General features: G+C 40.1%; 1 protein-coding gene across 4 annotated transcripts in view; it reads left to right on the plus strand.

The window, feature by feature from the left end:
* The window catches only part of LPGAT1 (lysophosphatidylglycerol acyltransferase 1), a 66,134-nt gene that overhangs the window by 12,907 nt on the left and 34,483 nt on the right, over window positions 1-18,744 (plus strand). For all 4 annotated transcript variants that reach the window (XM_066993727.1, XM_066993729.1, XM_066993730.1 and 1 more), the window contains one exon: window positions 13,674-13,792. In XM_066993727.1, the coding sequence (XP_066849828.1) occupies window positions 13,674-13,792 (119 nt within the window). The remainder of the gene's footprint in view (window positions 1-13,673; window positions 13,793-18,744) is intronic.

Here is an 18,744-nt window from a genome sequence, read left to right on the forward strand (position 1 = left end):
CACACTGCAACCTGAAAATGTTCAATGACTTCATTATGTTTTCTGGTGATCTTAACCCATTTTAACACCTGGAGGATGGCAAAAAAAAAAAAAAAAGATGTGTGGGGGGAGGAAAGAATAATGCTGCAGCTGCTTGATTAGCACCCAATTTTACAGTCTGTGGATATTGATTTTGAGATTATGCTACTTCTGCAATCTCAAAATACATTGTGTGAATATGTATTTCTGTTCTTACGATCATTCAGGCACACAGATTTGTTCTTTTTCTGTCTGGAGTCAACTGAGTTGAGGAGCTTGAAATGGTCAGTGCCCTTCAAGGGGAGACAAACTCCTTGGTTCTGAGTTGACTGCAGGGGGACAGTAAATAAATGCACAGAGTGGCCTTTTGCCTTTCCCATGTAGGCCTTTTAACAGAGATAATCTAAAAAGTAAAGGGTGTTCTGAATGCATTCTGGATTTTTTTTTTATATATACTCCAACATAAGCTGGGCTGAAAAAGGTCAGTTGTATAACAAGACAGCATCAACAACACTTTGCAGTAACATAGAATCACAGAGTGGTTTGAGCTGGAAGGAACTGTAAAACCCCCCCCTGCCATGGGCAGGGACACCTCCCACCACACCAGGCTGCCCAAAGCCCCATCCAGCCTGGCCTTGAGCACCTCCAGGGATGGGGCATCCACAGCTTTTCTGGGCAGCCTGTGCCAGTGCCTCACCACCCTCTGAGTGAAGAATTTCTTCTGAAGAGCTAACCTAAATCTCCCCCTTTTTTTTTTTGTTTAAAACAATCACCTCTTGCCCTATCACTACATGCCCTTGTAAAAAGCCTGTCCTTCTTCTCTGGCCTCTTTGAACACTGGAAGGCTGCTATAAGGTCTCCCCAGAGCCTCCTCCAAGTTAAACACCCCCAGCTCTCTCAGCCTTTCTTCACAGCAGAGGTACTCCAGCCCTCTGATCATCTTCATAGCCCTCCGTCTGGACCTGCAGAGACATGAAGAATCCAGAGAGGTAACTGCAAGCTAACTGAAGTTGATTTAGGTAAGCTGAAGGAGAGCTGCGTTGCAGGAGTGATCGTACGGCCTTTAGAATCTTGATTCCCCGTAATAGTATCGTTGGTTTTCTTGACTTGAACCTTCATCCAGTAAGTAAAGTCATGTAGTTTGCTTCTGTTTGGAGGAAAAGTCAACAGTCTCATATTTTTGAATCAAGCTGACTTATTCAGAGAATATATGCAAAATCATGGTTCTCTGAGCCCAGTTGGATTTAAACACTTGGAAAACATTTACTTGCTCAGCTGTTTAATTCTGGTGGTGTTTCCACCATCAACAACCCCCACTTAGCAAATCTTTCAAGAAGTGCAGTCTCAATTCTTAGCTGTAGTTGCTCTGGCAGCTTTTCTTGGGACGTACAGTCTTGGCTGTAACACTTGCCTGCTCCCAGTCCTGGGGGAACAGTCTTAGAGTCCAACACTTGCTCAGGGTTTGATCACACCTTTTCACCATGCTGTTTAACTAGATTTGATATAAAGGGATGAATGCACGCTTTTACTTGGAGTTTTAGGCAAGTTCAACATCTTATTTAAGAAAAAGTAATGGTTGTTTGCCTCCAGCCCTGTTGAGAGTTTTCTGGGTTTTGTATTTGATAAACCTCAAGGTGCTTCAGAGCATTTCATGGGTACCAGAAAGCCCTCCATTAGCGAGCTCTCCAGCTACAGTAGAAGCACGCTAGAATAATGTGCTTTATTGATTTCCTGTGAGAAATTGCTCTCCCTCTTTGCAGAAAAGTGATGCTGGACTGCGCATTCTGTGTGTGTCGTACCTGAAGGAGACTCTCATAGTGCTCTGAAAAGCTTACAGTCCCCAAATATACAGTGTTTTAAAACTTGCAGTGAAGAATGGAAATGAGGTTTCCACCTCATGTCTTCCCATCTCTGGCTAGCCTCTCGAGGTCCTTGTGTGTGCATAACTACCTTCTGCTGAGGTCTTACGCTGTCCCAAGAAAGAGCTGGTATTCCACCGTATTGGGATATTTGTTGTAAGATTTCTGGGTGTATCAAGTTATTTCTTCGGGAGAAAAAACATCTGAAAAGTTTCTAGTTGTTCTGGATTCCTTGAAACGATACAGGATGCTTGCAGTCTGCACATTTTGAGAAGAGAACAGTTAGCCATCTCTTCCTGAGCGTGTTCATTGCTGTAAACCACCAGTTACCTGCAGTTTGAAGGCATGTTTTCAACTGGCCTGACACGGAAGCCTGGACTAAGTGGTGTCATAAACTTCTGTATGCCTAGCATTGAGCCTTTCCAAATACCTCACTTGTCATTTAAGCAAACCACCACCAACGAAAAGCCACCCTGAGCAGCAGTTGATGATAAGCTTTGCTGTAACAGAGCTTGCTCCCTCCTAAATAACCATGAAAACTTCGTGCTGATTTTATCAGGCGTTCGTTTTGGGCTGTGCAGCTGTCACCACAGAACATACTTAAACTTTTTATAACAAGTTCCTTCGTCAGATCTTCTGGGTCTGCTGTCAACAAGCAGTAAGGCCTCGAATCTGTCTGCTTTAAAAGCAAAAAATCCCCTATGAGATGTATACCTCTGAACGTGCTGCAGATTACCCTTGATTAATAGCAGCCTTAACTATTGGGCACGCTGCGTAGCGTTATCTCAGTGGAGCTAATGGAATAACTGCCGTGCACGAGCTGCAGCCACCCCTTCTGATTGCCACAGGCCTTCTCCCTTACTCTGCTCTTGGAGCCGCTTTGATGTGAGCACTTGCTTTTATGTGCCAGTATGGGGAAAAAAGAAAAACTGATTAAACCTGCTGGTGACATCTGCCTACCTTCCTATTAATGATGGTAGATTATTCTTTATTTATAGCCACTGGACTCTGCTATTGTCTTTTTTTTTTTTTTTTTCTTCTTGAAGCAGAATTGCAGTTCTTCTCCAACTGCTTGTTTGAAGGCTGCTTCTGTCTTGTGGCTGCATTTTTTTCCAGGGGAATCTTTGTCCAGTTTCCCCAGTATTTGTATTTTTCTGGACTGTGCAATGCAGACTGTTTCTGTGATAGGGAGAATTTCTGATTCCTCATGGCAAATCCAGTGGCATTGCATTGCACAAGTCTGTGTAAGCAGCCAGACAGTTGGATGGAAACCATGGGAGTGCTGCGGTCCTGCAGGATGGCCTGTTGATTATTTGCTTTAGCCAGCTTGCACTAGGCCAGCTAGTTGGCTTTCTTCTCTTTCTCTTAATCAATATCCTTGGATTTAACAGTTGAGGCTGTGAAGCAGGTTTCAGCCACCCCCCTGCTTTTAAGAAGGTAGCTGTCTCTCTGGAGGAAACAGGACTGATATTTCACAAGTCATTTGCTTTGCACACGCCATTTCCCTGAAGGCATTTTTCACATGGTTGGTTTGGATGCACTGAGTTTTGGTGCTGATTACACGCTCTGAGAAGTGTCCCTTCAGTTAAGGCCATGAACCCCTGGCATTGCCTACACCTACTGGTACAGTAGCTGTGCTTGTGGAGCCACCTTAACAGCTGATGGAAATAAAGTACCTTATGAATGACTCTGCTCTGGCCTCACAGGGAATTTCACATCTGGAAAGACAAGCAACAGCATCAAATTAGTAATGCATACCATTGCCAGTGACTCAAAAGGAAACTGTAGTAATAGCATTGTAGTTTGTGATAATGCCCCTGGGTAGATTCAGCCGTGTAGCAGTTGACTCTGCAAAGACAGCTCAGGTTATTGTAATGATGCAGTAGTTTAGTTGTGACAGAGGGCGTGCTCTCAGGGCGCTCTCTTAGAAAATAATTTTTATTTTCTTTAAAATCTGCTTTCCCTAAACAAACAGCAAACCAAACAGCTGTCGCCCTATCCCTGCCTAAACAGCGGTTCTGCAGTGTGTGTGGCACATGCTTACACACATTTATAGCAAGGATTTATTGTTTTTAAAGTAACTCCTAGCAACTTGGGTGGCTTGTGCAGGTTATGCTCAGTATGTTGGGTTGATGGGACTTCAGCCTAGCAGAGCACAGTTCCATAAGGATTCATTCTGGTTCAGCTGGTGCTGCTGTCATCCCATCTTCTTGATACCTCTGATAGTGCTGTCCCCCCCCCACCCCCTTTTTTTTCCTTTTAATTTCCAGCACAGATGCTCACGTTATACTGCTCTAATATTTGGGAAGCAAAAGAAAGCCATTGCAACTTGCCTAACAGGGAAAATAAGGGACGATGGAAAAAGAATAGGGGAAATAATTGAGGCCCTCCCATTTTACAGTGCAGAAGAATATGTGCGTGCTTTTTTGTTTGCTTACTACTACTCTAATCTTTAAGTCTTGTGTTTAAGTAGGTGGTAGATGGCTAAATCTGAATGTTAAGTAGTAATCTGAATGTCTTGGTATTTGAGTAAGTAAAAATTGCTTAATTCAGATGTAACTGCCTGCATGCTTAGTGTTTGACATGCAGACAAAACAGTCTCAGTGAAGTAGCTTGTTTTGCCATATTTTGTAATATAGATAAAGATACAGATGAAGATCTGAAGTTCTTCATCTTTGGATAACTATCTGAAGATATTACAACAGTGAACACAATGTCTTGTTGTGGCCAAAATGCATTGCTGCCTCAAGATAGTGTTGTTGCTTACTGACCCCACTTTTTGCCTTGGTCTGGTGGTGCCAGGTGAATCATATTCTGCATCTTACATCAGTGAGAGTTGAACTGTCCTTCAAATGCATTTACATCTTTGCAGTTCTGCAGCAGTAGTGTCAGCAATAAGACAGAACAACCGTGCCAGTTCTTATTTGAAATGTGCTTTGTGACTAAAGGCTGTTCCTGCTGCAGGATGAACTGGGCCCAGCACTCCAGGTGTGGCCTCCCCAGTGCTGAGGGGAGGACCCTTCTGGCTCAGGGTCAGCTTGTCTGCCAGGACACCAGGCCTTTTTCTGCAAAGCTGTTCCCCAGGTGTAGGGCTTGGCATTTCCCCCTGTTGAACACGGTGAATTTCCTGCTGGTTTATTTCTCCAGCCTGCCCAGATCCCCCCGAATGGCAGCACAGCCATCTGGCGTACCAGACGCTCCTCCCGGCTCTGCGTTGTCTGCAGGCTTGCAGCGAACTTGCAGAGGGTGCTCTCTGTCCTGTCGTTCGGGTTGCTGACGGAGATGTTGAGCAGTGCCTGTGCTGGTACTGACCCATAGCGTGCACCTCTGGTCACGGGCCTCCAGCTGGACTTTGTGCTGGATGTGATGATTCTTTCTCCTGCAACTTTCCATCCTAAAGCTCAAGTCCTAGTGTCATCATACTGAATTTCAGAGTGCCATATCCCTTTTCTGTGTTGTAAACGACACTTCCCCCTTCCTTCTTTTTTATTTCACGTTCTTTTGAGATTGTGTGTACAGGGGGCCTGCCTCTGAATTATTCTGACGAGAATCCAGGAGGGAGCAAGTTCTCCAGCTCATGCAGCAGTTGGAAATGTGTATGAAGATATCCTGAGTTAAGGGATTGACTGTGGTGTTCCCATCGTGGTCTGTGCTGTGGAGTTGAAAGATACAAAGTGCAAACTGGTAGAAAAACCTCCTATGTCTTGTTTTTTGTTTAAAATTTTCATATCCTTAATATCTTTCTGGGAAGCAAAAGAACACATGGACTAACATTTTTCAAAACAACATTTTTTCCGTACAAGCAGTCTTGTGGGCCCTGCGACTTGTGGCAGGTTTCTTTTTTGATATGTAACGTTGTATAGTCTTGGTAAACTGCAAATCCTGTCTTTTAAGTCAGTTCCTGTCAGTTTAAGAACTTAACGGAGGTCCATCTATTCAGAGCCTCTTTGGTGTTTGTGTTACATAAATATGTTTCTTTACTTCCATCATTATGGTGTTACAGCTTGTTGGCCATCCTTCAAATATTTAGCCAGCAAAAAGCAAAAGCCATCTTTAGCTAGCCTACGTTTCTCCTTTTGGTTTACAGTAATCTCAAAGGCAGTCCCATAAATTGTGTGTCTTTGATAATGTTAAAAATCCACATTTTTGAACATGAATTGTTTCTTTTCCACAATATAACTAGGAATGATCAGCATGTTACTGTCAGCTTTAAATATGAACTGAAGCGATAGCTGTTCATCTGTAGTGTATTTACTCTTTGTCACCAAGGTCTTAGAAGGATCTGAGTCATGTGCTTCTAATTAAATCATTTTTTGTCTGTCCTTTGAAACTCCTTGTGATTCTTTTAATATTCTGGCCTAGTTGTTTTTTTTTTTTTTCAGTTTGCCTTTATAACCTTTACTTGTTGTTCTGATGTTTCATTTCATGTGTTTAAAATTATGAAAAATTATTCTTCCACAGCAAGAAAAAATTGGGACAGTGCCCCATTGTTTTTCTTCTTGTTGTTCTAGGCTTTAAACAAATAATGATTCTTCTGGCCACTGTATCATCTGCAATATGTTAGGTATTAGGGCTTTAAGATATTATATTATTTCACGAATGCATTGATGTTCCTCTGGGTAGTTAATGTTTAATGCATTTTATCTGTCACTGGGGAGGAACGTGCTGTACAGCTGGCTCTGTCTGCAAGTGGTCTGACTCATGAGCTTCGAGGTACTTCAAAAGGATTTCAGTGCTCCATCCCATTCTTCAGTCTTGGAGTTGCTTTTCTAATAATAGAGGCAGCAAAGCAGGCAGCAGAATTGCTTCTCGGCTGCTGCGGTTTGTTACCAGCATAGCCCTGAAAACCGACATCAACGGCAGTGTGCAAGTTGTGCAGGGGAATGTGGATGGCGAGGCTGTGAGCACTGACCATCTTCTGCCTCCACTTGGAAGTGGTAACCGCTGTATACGACCAGGGTTCCAGTTTCTGTGGTCAGAAGGAGAAGTAGTAGGGCTTCAGTGCCTTGTAGTTCAAGCAGAGTTGTGGGAGTGGTGTAAGGTTGCTTTTGGAGACCTCCAGCAAGTACGGAGGGTATGTCGAGTGAAAGATGCATCCTCGTAAGACGGGTGATACATTGGAACTATGCCTTAAGCATCTGGAGCCGCACAGCTCATCTGTCCTGACAGAATTTGACTTTACAAGTTCTCTTACCGTGCTAACTGATTGCCTTGTGTAATTACGAAGAGAAGCAGCTCTTGGAATGATGCTGTCTGTACTGAAGTCAGTGAAAGATTTCGCTTCACTGAAGGTGAGCTAAGGTTTCATTTCTATTGATTCTCAGTCACACGTGGGAAGAATGAGCCCTCTCTTCAGCCGCAAACATCATCTCTTGTGCCAGTGAATTACAGAACTCAAGAAAACTGTGCCCATGAGGTCTTGAATGTGCATTCCAGGAAAATGAAGTCAATGCTCAAAAGTAGTCATCACCAGGGGCTCTTTCCAAATGGAACTGCTGTGCTTTAGGAAAAGGATGGTTCTTGGGTTCGTGAGATACAAGACAGGGCATCTCTGTTCTAATTGTCACTTGTTTTTACCACCTCTTATTAACAGTTAATTGCAATAAGAGGACGGATGGACTTACAGCATAAATATTGTGGCCACCAGTCCTCTTCTCCACAAAGCAGCAGTTTGTAAATTTCAGTCCTAAAAGGTAGAAGCTGAAAAGAATGGAACTGAAAGCAAAAGGAAATGCTCCTAAAGGGAAATGTGGAGGAGCGTGAAATAGTTTGCTACAGGAAAATTACGGTGGTGACTGGGACGTCTAAGAGCCCGACTCAGTATATTAACACAAGCTGTACAACAGGCTCCTTTTATTTGTGGGTTTCTCTTCCCCAGCTTGTTCTTCTCTTGCTTCTCTCTGATAAGTGTTTTTCTTGAGGGGAAATAAGAAAAATTTCTCAGTGGAGGCCTGAATTGAGTTAGCTGTAAAAGACACTTTTTTTCGGGTATCAAAATCTTGTTTGAAACTATTTTTACAACCTTAAGGTGTATGTATTGTAATGACATTAATATTTAAAATACTTTTGTTAGTAAAGACACATTCTTTAATAAGAAAAACAAGATGATGAGTGAAGCTGAGTTTAATGATATCTGATGTCGTATGCACATCCTTTCCTTCCTTTTCTGGATAGTACTTTTATTAATCTACTGTGTGCCTTGTGTGTACATAGACAATATACGAAGGTGGTCTTGGCAGTAAAAGTGAATCTGGAAAAGAAAGGGTAGGGTAGGAAGAGCTTTTTTCCTCTTTCCTATATTATGTGTCTGATTTTATATAGAGGTTTTAAAATGCCTTCTAACCCTAAAATATTTATTTAAAAATAAAACAAAACTAATTGTGTGCTAATTTGCTTAGCCCATTGTTGGTTTTCTTTCTTCTACCATAGGCAGGTATATCAATTTGCAGAGACAAATGCCTTTAGCCTTTTAGTTAAGGAAGTGAAAAAAAAACACCCTTAGCATGTCTTTATCCACTTTTTTTTTTTTTTTTTTTTTTTTTTTTAACGGGGCCAGGAGTGCAATTTCTTAATGCCAGCTATCAAGGAATCCCATCTGTAAAGGAGACACAAATGACTTTGACAACTCTAGCTGAAACATGCTTTGACTGGACATTTGTGAACAACAGTAAAGTAAAAAGCTTGCCAAATACAAATGCTGGAGCATGAGGAAGGATGTTTAACATGTAGAAACCCGGTTGTCATGAGTTACAATTACTACTGAGCAGATGATAATAAGGTCCCTTATTTTTGAAAGCAGGGTGACTTTTGAGGAAGCAAAGGAGACTGTCCATTAATAACGCCATTTGTTTGTGACTAAAGCTTTGCAAAAACCACAAAAGTTGGTACTGTTCAGTTCTAAGCGTTGCCAACCTGCAGCTTCTTTGAATTGTTTTTCTTGAAGTCTTGCTTCATGGATGTATGTGATTACAGGTGATCGGAAGAAAAATAAACCACGGGGTGGGGAGTTCTGGAGTAAGAAGTTCTTAGCTTCTCTGATTTGTGGAGAAGGTTGTGAATACTGTGTGTAAGAAAATCTAAAAGGTAAATAAAGTGGATACCCAAATCAATTACACATTTATGTATATCATAATGTTCAGATGATATATCTAACTGTTCTATCATAGAATCACAGAATTGTTTGGGTTGGAAGGGACCTTAAAGCCCACCCAGTTCCAACCCACGCCATGGGCAGGGACACCTCCCACCAGACCAGGCTGCCCAAAGCCCCATCCAGCCTGGCCTTGAGCACCTCCAGGGATGGGGCATCCACAGCTTCTCTGGGCAGCCTGTGCCAGTGCCTCACCACCCTCTGAGTGAAGAATCTCTTCCAAATATATAACCTTAAATCTACATTGTTTTAGTTTAAAGCTGTTACCCCTTGTCCTATCATTACACTCGCTGATAAAGAAGTGTTTATGGCGTTTGGGTTTTTAATAATGCAATTAGGACACTTCGAGTTTCCCTGACCTTGCCATAAGCATTGGTCTTTTCATGTTTTTTATTTATGGAATTAATGTGGGAGCTTTCAGATTTGGATGATGCTGGTAAGAGAATTGCGTCTGGTTCCTTCACATTTCCTAATGGCTGTTGAAATTTCTGGAAGGAGGTTTTCCTTTTTCTGCTTTCCAACTCTGTGGAGAAAGAAGTTGAAACCCAATGTGATTTCTTAATAATAAGCCCAAGTGTTCACTCGAACTTAAGTCATTAATTTGCCAATAAAATTAATGCTGGTTCTTACTGCACAAACTGTAGTGCAACTATTAACTATAATGAAGAGGCAGGGATAGAAAATCTTAAACACTTTTGACGTTTTAAAGTGCAGTGTGCAAAGTGAAGTTGTTCATATTAATTGCTATGCAAATCAAAGGACTGCTTCACCTGTAGACAACGTGCAGAATACTAGGCTGTCATTCTTGCCAGGTATGTTCTGAAGTACGACATAAACCTGCTGAATTGCTAGCTAGCTGAGTAGTGATTTGCACAGCCTAATGACATGTTGCAATTAGAGTGCTTGAATATTTATTCATAGCATCACTTACATGCATGCAGTTATGTTAAGGACATGATTACAAAGCAGCCAAGTCTTCTGACAGCTCTCCATAGCTGCATTTAGATGTGCAATAGTTGAGTTAAAATGTGAAAAAAAAAATCTTTTATTGCTTTTATTTTCTTCTGTAAGCTTTGCAAGAATTAGATCATAAAAAGCTCAGCTTGCAGCTCATTTTATGAAATATTTTCTTGGTTTTAGAGACTTGTGTACATCTTGGACTTGGAAGGAAAAGTCTTTCTGTCTTGCATTTACTTGCAGTTGCATGCTGTGTCTTCATCCTTTCCTGGAGAAACCTTTTGCTTACAAAACTAAGTCACAAATGAAGTCTCTCTTACAGCTAAGCCATTTTTGTGTCGCTCCTGCTGGTAAAAGATTTCATTACTCATCAGGATTACTAGATTTGTTCAGTACTGAATTTACCATGGCTTCAAATTACCAGGTTAAACTGATTTCCTGCTCCTCCCTCTCTTTATATTATTTCACTATGTTACACCACATTTACAGAAATTTGTTACAGGGCTGTAGACACAGAGCTGGTATCGTTATAAAATGTGTCCTGGCAATACAAGCAAGTTGTGGAGGAATGCTTGCTGGTTTTCGGGCACCCTGAGCAACAAATATTTGTCTTTGAACTGTTTTTGTCTTGTTACAGTGGAGCAAAGCACTGTTCCTCGTTCTGCTGCCATGCATCTGAGGCTTTGATTTGAGTGTTTCCAATTGGAATGGAGGAATGTAATGGCACAAGTATTTCTGAAAGAAAAATGCTCATTTTGAAAACTTGAGAGCAGTGGGAAAGTCTGAGAGGGACATTTATTCCTCCACTGAGTTTAAAGGGCACTGTGAATTTAAGCTAGATGGCTTTTTTTTTTTTTTCTTCTTTAAAAAAACGTGGTAATGACAATGGTTCTTCTGCACACTTTTGTGGTTTGCTGTTCTGTTTCCCATCCAGAAATGCTATGTGAAGGGCTCGTACAAACTGCTTCTTTTCTCCTTGATAATCAGCTCAATCAATTGACCATAAAACGATATTAAGCACAAGAGACAGTCAGGTTGCCTGAGGAGAAATGACAGAGGGAAAAGAAGCTAGGGGATGTACAGCTGAATCACTGTGATTTAATAACTTACTACCTGTCAGCTGAGCTGCAGAGGTTGAGCTATTAGTCTTACCACTTGATTTACTCAATTCATTTTGTCTGTCAACTAAAGGATTAAATGAAACTTTTGTTAACCTTGCCACAGAACTCACCTTGGTACTACATCTCTGCTGAAACTCGTTAGTGCATAGTGAGCTGGTTGAGTGTTTGCCCCATATTATATCTAACAAGAACAGGTAAAATACTCTAGGCAGCAGCAGAAGCTTATTTTTCCCTATTTTCACTTGACTGGGACCTATCTGAAAATGTCAAGGTCACCTCTTAGTCTTTGCCTAGTATGTTACTCTTTTATGTATATATATATATATATATATTTTTTTTTTTTTTTTGGCAAAACAAGCTTTATAAGTTCTCCTCTTCAGTTGTTTTCAGTTGTGTGTTACTTCTCATGACTTTGTTATGAACTTTACTTTAATCCTTCAGAAAGCTGGATCTGTGAAACGCATTCCAAGATTAAAAATAGTTTCTTTTTCAATTGCTTTTTTTAAACTGTTCTGTGGTAGAAGTGATTAATAATATAAACTGATGTATTCCAAGGAAGTCTCTTTGGTAAAGATTCCCCCACCCCCAATGACAGATCTAGAAGTAAAATGGTTTTATTTGGTAATAATTAGACATTTGTGAGCCACCTTATTTTGCAAATGCTCAGTGTATTTAGTGCTTAGTTTTTGGTGCTTTAGTACTTCAGTTTTTGTTGGAAAGCTACAGTTAAGTATGACTATTTGTGTATTGGCTCCTTAGTAAAGTTGCTGAAGTAATAATTCCAAAGTGGGCTTGATACATTTCCTTTAAGACGGTTTTTCTTTCGTCTGACTTTTTTGCATTGTTGGGTACTGCCATGCCCAGGAATGTGAAATACTTGACCGTGCACCTGCCTCATCAGCTAAGATTGCGGCATTCAGGTGTTTCGTACCTTCCATGGAGTTAGAGAGGACATCGGAGGGAATTTGCTTGTAATCAAGGAGGAGGAACAAAGATGATCTTCAAAGTTCACATTGAGAAGAATTAGGAAGGACCTGTGCTTAGTTTGCCAGGGAGAAGAAGGAAGGTCGGGCATTACGGGATGAACAGGCTTCCCCTCTCTGTATTTGTAGTCTGATTCCCTCTACTTGTGACCAAGTAGAGTGTTTTATTTTATTTTTTTATTTTACTTTGTGCTTAAGTCTCAGATCATACTGCTTTTGGAGCTGATGGAAAATAAGCAGCAAGTTTCAAATATATGATGCTAATCGGATTTCTGCGAGGACAGGGAAGCTATGCACGGGTTATTGCTCCTTGCCTTCAGTGCGTAGCCTATGGGTTTCTCCTCAGTTAAACTACAGCTGAGAACACAGCACAAGTATAACCCTTGACTTGTCCTGCAGGGAGGGCTGGTTGCTGCCAGGAGACCTGTTAACAAAACCTTTCTTAACGGTCCTAAAGATCCAGTAGTGGAGCTGACATATCGCCTTTGAGGTCAGAAATGGAGATAATAGCCAGTGAGAACCACTTGAGGTCCTGAACGAATACAGAAAAATACTCGTGTCCTACGTGCATGGGCAATGCATCTTACTTTTCCTTTTGAGCTTCACAGAACTGCTCAGCCTTTCCATCCTTCCCCTTTCCCTCGAGCTGCAGTAACCATCTCTTTTGTTGACGAGGGTCAGACTCTGCTCTTTGGTCTCTTTGCCCCAGTAAGAGCATTAGGTGCATGCTGGTCTTTGATTTATGGCAGGCGTTTTTGTTTTCTATCCTGTGTTCTTCTGCAGGAGGCCTTCTACTCTCTATTTATTTTCTCTGTAATGATGCAACTAGTGATTTTAACTCCTCCTCCTCACCTCAGCATAGTTTTGTTAGTGAGTGTAGATGTTGGATGATCAACAGCTGTGGCTTCCTCCTGATGTCATTCTTGCCACTGGAGTATCTGGTCTCTGGTCTACAAAATAGTGACCTAATAGTTTGTCATCTGAGCAGCTCATTTTCTGAACCCACTTTCTTGCTTACAGCTAACTTGATTTGAATTACTGAGTTTGTTTAATGTAGTGTTTTAAACAGAATGTTCCAACTAAAGTTTTTTTTTTTCTTTTACCCGAGTAGCTTAATAGTTGTAAGTGTAGAAATGAAGCAAACTTGCCAAGTTTTTTTTTTTTAAAAAAAAAAAAAAAAAACAATAAAAAAAAGCTTTTTTTTACAACATGATTAAAAAAATAAATCTAATGAGGCAAGATGGTTGAATTTGAAAGCTGGGTCAAAACCTTATGTAATTTTGAGACCCTAGATATAGAATGGTGTAATGACAAAAAGATCAATCTCTGCATATGTCCTGATAGAGTATTTTTGTTTTGTTCTTATTCTATGCATGCAATTTAAAACTAAGCTGGATACCCTTTGCTTGGAGAAACGGTCTTGCTAATATAGCACATCTTATGCTATGTGCCAATTTAAATTGACATGTAGCATGTAGGTTTTCCTTGTTATAAGTGTTTGGGTGTGGAGGTCTTTTTTTTGTTTATAGTGAAATTAGCAATGTGGTCATTACAAAGTTTACCTTTTATTTTTCTTTTTCAATAGTAGTGGAATGGGGTGATGATGTTAAAGCAGTATCGGAAGATGAAGCCATGGTGCTGGTGAACCATCAAGCAACAGGGGATGTCTGCACTCTGATGATGTGCCTTCAGGATAAAGGCACGGTAGGCTACAACTGGGGAACGGGTAGCTTCTGTTTGCAAGTTGTAACCTTGGGTGTGTGGCTGTGTGCAGTGCTGATGACTTACTTTCTTTTGTCTGTTAATCCATCAAATAATCCCAAGGCTCTGAATATAGGAAGCTTTTTGTTTAGATTTCATTTAATGTAACATCACCTTGGAGCAGGTTTTTAGACCATAAACGTTGCCTTTAGGGAATGTCAGATACAAGCTGACTCAGTGTGCAGGTCTAGGTTAATGTGGAGGGAAGCAGATATCCTTGCAGGTAATCATGTCCTCCACTCTTTCCTCTCACCACATGTCCTTCTGCAATTCATACCAACTTTGTTCAAACCAACACAGCTTCTTGGCTATGACTTTATTCCAGTGTAGAATTTTCCTCATGAAGTCAGAAGCAAGGTCTGTATGGGATTTTGGTTGGAGTTCAGAAAGTGGACGTGACTCGCATAGGACAGCACATCCAGGCTAGCTAAGGTCAAAATTGCTTAAGCTCTTATTTCACAGACTCTTAAGCATTTCTCGGTGAGAAGTGCAATTAATGTCAGTCACTTCACACATTGCTGTTCAGAAAATTCATGTCTAAGAGTGTAGCGCTAGAAACTAGAGTAATGGATCTAAATTGAAAATTAAATCAATGAGGAAATAAGGGAAAAGGGTAAGTATGATTAGGGTACAAATGGTGAGGGACATACCTGGCAGGTTGAAAAGCTCCATCAGCTGTGTCTGTCTTAGTGTTGTTGGTTTTCATGCCCTCATACTGTGGGGAAACAAGGGAAAAAAAAAAAAAACACAGCTGCTCTTTGCACAGCTTGTAACTGACACTGTTTTTCTTAGTGTACATTAATATAGATTATGTATCCACTATATCTCTACCAGTCATTTAACATTTTTTGTAGAATTTTTCCCAGATGTTACTTATGCCAGCAGAGCCGATTTAAAAGACAAAAGAAAAACAAACCCCCTCAAAGATTTGAATTGGAAAGTATGAAAATGCCACTCAAGGCTGAAGAAAGAGAATTACTTCTTCCTTTCTACTATAACCTAGAGAAGAAAATGTTCTAGAAGTACTTTTAGTTGCCTTTAATACCTTTGGGAATTGAGGAAGTTAGGCTTGTATGGTATTCTGTACTATACCCAAATGAAGGGAAACATTTATTCTGTCATAGTACTCATCAAAATTATGCATAGGACAGTCTTTTGTGATCAAGATGTGACTGTGAAGATACAGTCCTATGGATGTGTATATCATATAATCTTGACTATAGAAGTCTCATGTGCTTTAAATATCACAGAGGTTCGTTGACTCATGTGTGTTTCCTAGTGTGCGCATCCATATGTATAATTTAAGCCATGTTTATCCTATTTGACTCCTTAGCTAAAAAGCTTCAGTTTAGGACAGAGCAAGTTTCAGTGAGTGCAGAAGATCCTAAAAATGGAGGAAGGTGTTGAGGTGGCAAATAACCTTCACTGTGGAGAATGTTAGGTTTGTGGGTTTTTAGAAGAGCAAAGCAGCCTTAAAAATCAGCATTTTTCCCTTAGAGTTGCTGTTGTTGCTCTTGGAATATACATGTCCAGAGCCTAGAGTGGCTTTAATATTTTTTTAGCTAATAAAAAAAATAAGTACAAACTTCAACACATTCTTAAAATATTGCATGAGTGGTACAACTGGCTAAAAATAATGAGAAAGATCAAGATAGTTTATCCTTGATAGAACTTGCTGAATCAGGCACTTTTAAATAGCATGCTTCATATTTCTGACCAGGAGAATTCTCTTCTCTTTGAGAGAATGTGAAACCACTGGGGGAGAGAGGGGAAAACCTTTCCAAAAGAAATCATTATATAATAAACTGCTATTTAAATGAGGCAGTTTTTTTTTTCTTTTTAAATAGAGTTTAAACTTAACGTGGAGTCTTTTGTAACTCTGATATTTGTCTGTAAGTGACAAGATAGTAATTTCCAAGAATCGCCTTTATTACAACGGTTAAGTTGTGTTAGTTCCTAAACACTTCTTACCACTTGGGAGACACTTTTCAGCTCAAAGTATTTGTGAAAGTGAAAGGCTCATTTCCATCTCACACAGAAGAGTGTATAGAGAAGTAAAATAACGTACCAAAGGTGGCCTCTCAGTGATAAGGCAGTGGCAGAACTAGGAAGAGCTTCCTCCTGTGGCGGTCCAAAGTGTTTTTCTTTATTGTCCTTTGCAAGGCAATATGGACTGAATCCAGATTTAAGCAACAACCATGTATCCATTTGCTGCTGCCTTTTTAATTGTTAATTTAAGAAGTCAGAAGTATTCAATTTAAGACTAAGTTCTGTTTTTCTGTGTAGCAAAGTAGAATACAAAAATTTTCTTCTAGCTTGAAGATAGATTTCCTAAGGGCCAGGTCAGGAACTGTGACTTTTTTTTTCTAGTGTTCTATAAATTCTTATATACAGATGATAGCATATCTTATCTGTTTTAAGCAGACTTAATCTTATCAAACACTAAGTTAAAATGCATTTGTTAAGACATTTATTCTCTTTCAGATTAACTTAGGTGGATAAAGAAAACTTAATCTTTTATTACTGAAGTGGAACTTAGCAAAAAGTTATGCTTTAATGGAAGGGCTGGTCTGGTGTTGTTTGACTAATGCCATAAGACAAGTCACAGAGAGCAAGGTTTCTGCTGAATCAGACGTGACCTTATTACACTTTTTATATAGCTCAAGAAATTTGTTCCAATTTATGAAAGTGTTTAAACAAACTCTTAGTAAGTTGGTTGAGGTCTCATAATCTTTAATGCCTGTGTTAAAGAAGTAGATTAAAATACTGCTATTACTGCATTCTGGCTGGGTTAGGACTGATAAATTTGATTACTTTTTTCATTAAAAACAGAAACAGTACAATGGAGAGGAAAAAAAAAATGCAGCTTGCAGCTGTTGTAGTACAAATTTCAAGACATGCATACCTGGCTTTCATTGTTGTTATGGACAGGTGCTTTAAAAATGAAAGTCAGTCTATTCAGGTTGCTTTGTTATGAAATCTAAGCAGGGTGAAATGAAAATGGGCCTGTGAATAGGAGACACCTACATTTCCTATTAACTCATTAAAAACTATTTTCTGCATCCTGAACTTCGCTTAAGTGGGACTAGTGTAGAAAAAAGAACCTGAAACAGCATCCAAAAACTCTCTGTTCATGAGCACCTGTGAGCCTGCATTCAAAAATGTTGAGTGTCTTTGCTTAACCTACTTGAAATACGTGTGATTAGAGACTTACGTGATATGTGTTGTTTTGTTCCTGAGGACACTAAAAGAAAGAGCCACCACCATTATCCTGCAGTTTGCTCTGCTCTGCCCTTAGTAGCAGAACAGAAGGAATACCCATTAATCTAGTTTGCTTTCTGATTGCAAACAAGATGATTGTGTTTTACCCTCTTGACTCCCCCTTTTTGATTTTATGTGCTTGTGTGTATTCATCAATTAACATACATAAATTATTTATATTTCCTTTTTGTACTTTATAGTACACCTACACAGGCCTACAGGCAGATTTGTAATCACCGAGCTCTGAGATTTGCCTTTCTGTAGCCCACTTGGCAGCAGTATGTATGTTTTGTCCTAGTTAAAACTTGAGTTACACCAGTCTTTGACACAGTGGCATCACTCCTCAGCAAGACTGAGGAAGTCCAGGGATGGTAGTTAGAAACTCTTGTGTCACCTAAAACATGGTGAGATGGGACTTCAGACCCTGCAGATCAATGATCAACCTTCAAGATAAAACTACAGTCGTCTGAATTTGTGATCTAAATGCCCAGCTGGCACACAGCCACAAAAAGTGGTTTGGGAGGAGGGAAGCCCCAGCATTGCTGGGCGGGAATTCTTCCTCTTGGATTGCCCCAGTACATCTGGGGACCAAGGCTGACTCCTCAAAAGACCCAAACTGTTTCTTTTCAGGGAAGTAGATTATTATGCTTGTTTATCTCCTCTGGCCAAGCAGATTATGTTGGCTTAGCTTCTACTTGATAGAATAGAAAAATATTTGTAAAAAAGCCAAAGTAATAGATGAATGCTGAGGGTCATGTGGGTGCTGCTGCAGACCAAAGCATCGTCAGTGGAATTTGAGCAGTATTTTTAACTTGATGATGACAAAGGATGCAGTTCTCTACAACATGTCTTCTCTAGGCTGGTGCATGGACATGAAGAGGTGGTATTATGCTGCCTTGAAGAGCAGTAACACCTCTCAGTAATGCTGTGTTTTGTATTCTTGCCCTTAGGGCACACCTTTTATTTCTTTTTTACTTCCCTAAGGCTTTCTCTTTTACTGAAATGAAGAGAATGAGAAGCTCTGAAAAAAAAACAATAAAAAAATGTTTCACCTATATTAGTCTCAAGTGGGCAGTTGTATCCAGGAACTAATTTTGTTTTTTATCCCTCATTGTTCCCTTACATATTTAACATCTAGTAAGAAATGTCACTGGCAGACAGGAGAGGATACTAGCATGTCATAGAAAAGAAATGGATGCTTGCTTCTAGAGCAAAGTGTTTCATGTCTTTCAGAGCTGTCCTTTTCTCTCAGACGTGGTTTCCCCTTCCACTTCCAGTGATGCTAGAAAGTCCAGAAACCGGTGCTCTAGCGTTATTCAAAATCTTCGAATAGAAAGTTTGCTGATACGAAAAACCCAGAAAAGTTACAGTGTTCTTAATGCATTCTGTGACATTTAGATTTAGCTGAGGTATCAGGTATATGTATAAGGCAATAAAACATCTTAAATGTTCTTTGGCAGTTATGTTCTCCTAAGTGTGTAAAAATTCCACTTTGCTAAGCATCTGGCCGCAGTTGTTTAAGGATAAGTAAAAGAAGCAGGGTATGTAACAGTTAGCTTTCTCCAAATATATAACCTAGGATTCATTTATAGCTTCTGTGGTCAAAAGGGAGAATAGGTAATCAGAACACTCCA

This window comes from Anser cygnoides, chromosome 3 (assembly GCF_040182565.1).
Source record: "Anser cygnoides isolate HZ-2024a breed goose chromosome 3, Taihu_goose_T2T_genome, whole genome shotgun sequence".
In the NCBI taxonomy this organism is placed as follows: Eukaryota; Metazoa; Chordata; class Aves; order Anseriformes; family Anatidae; genus Anser; species Anser cygnoides.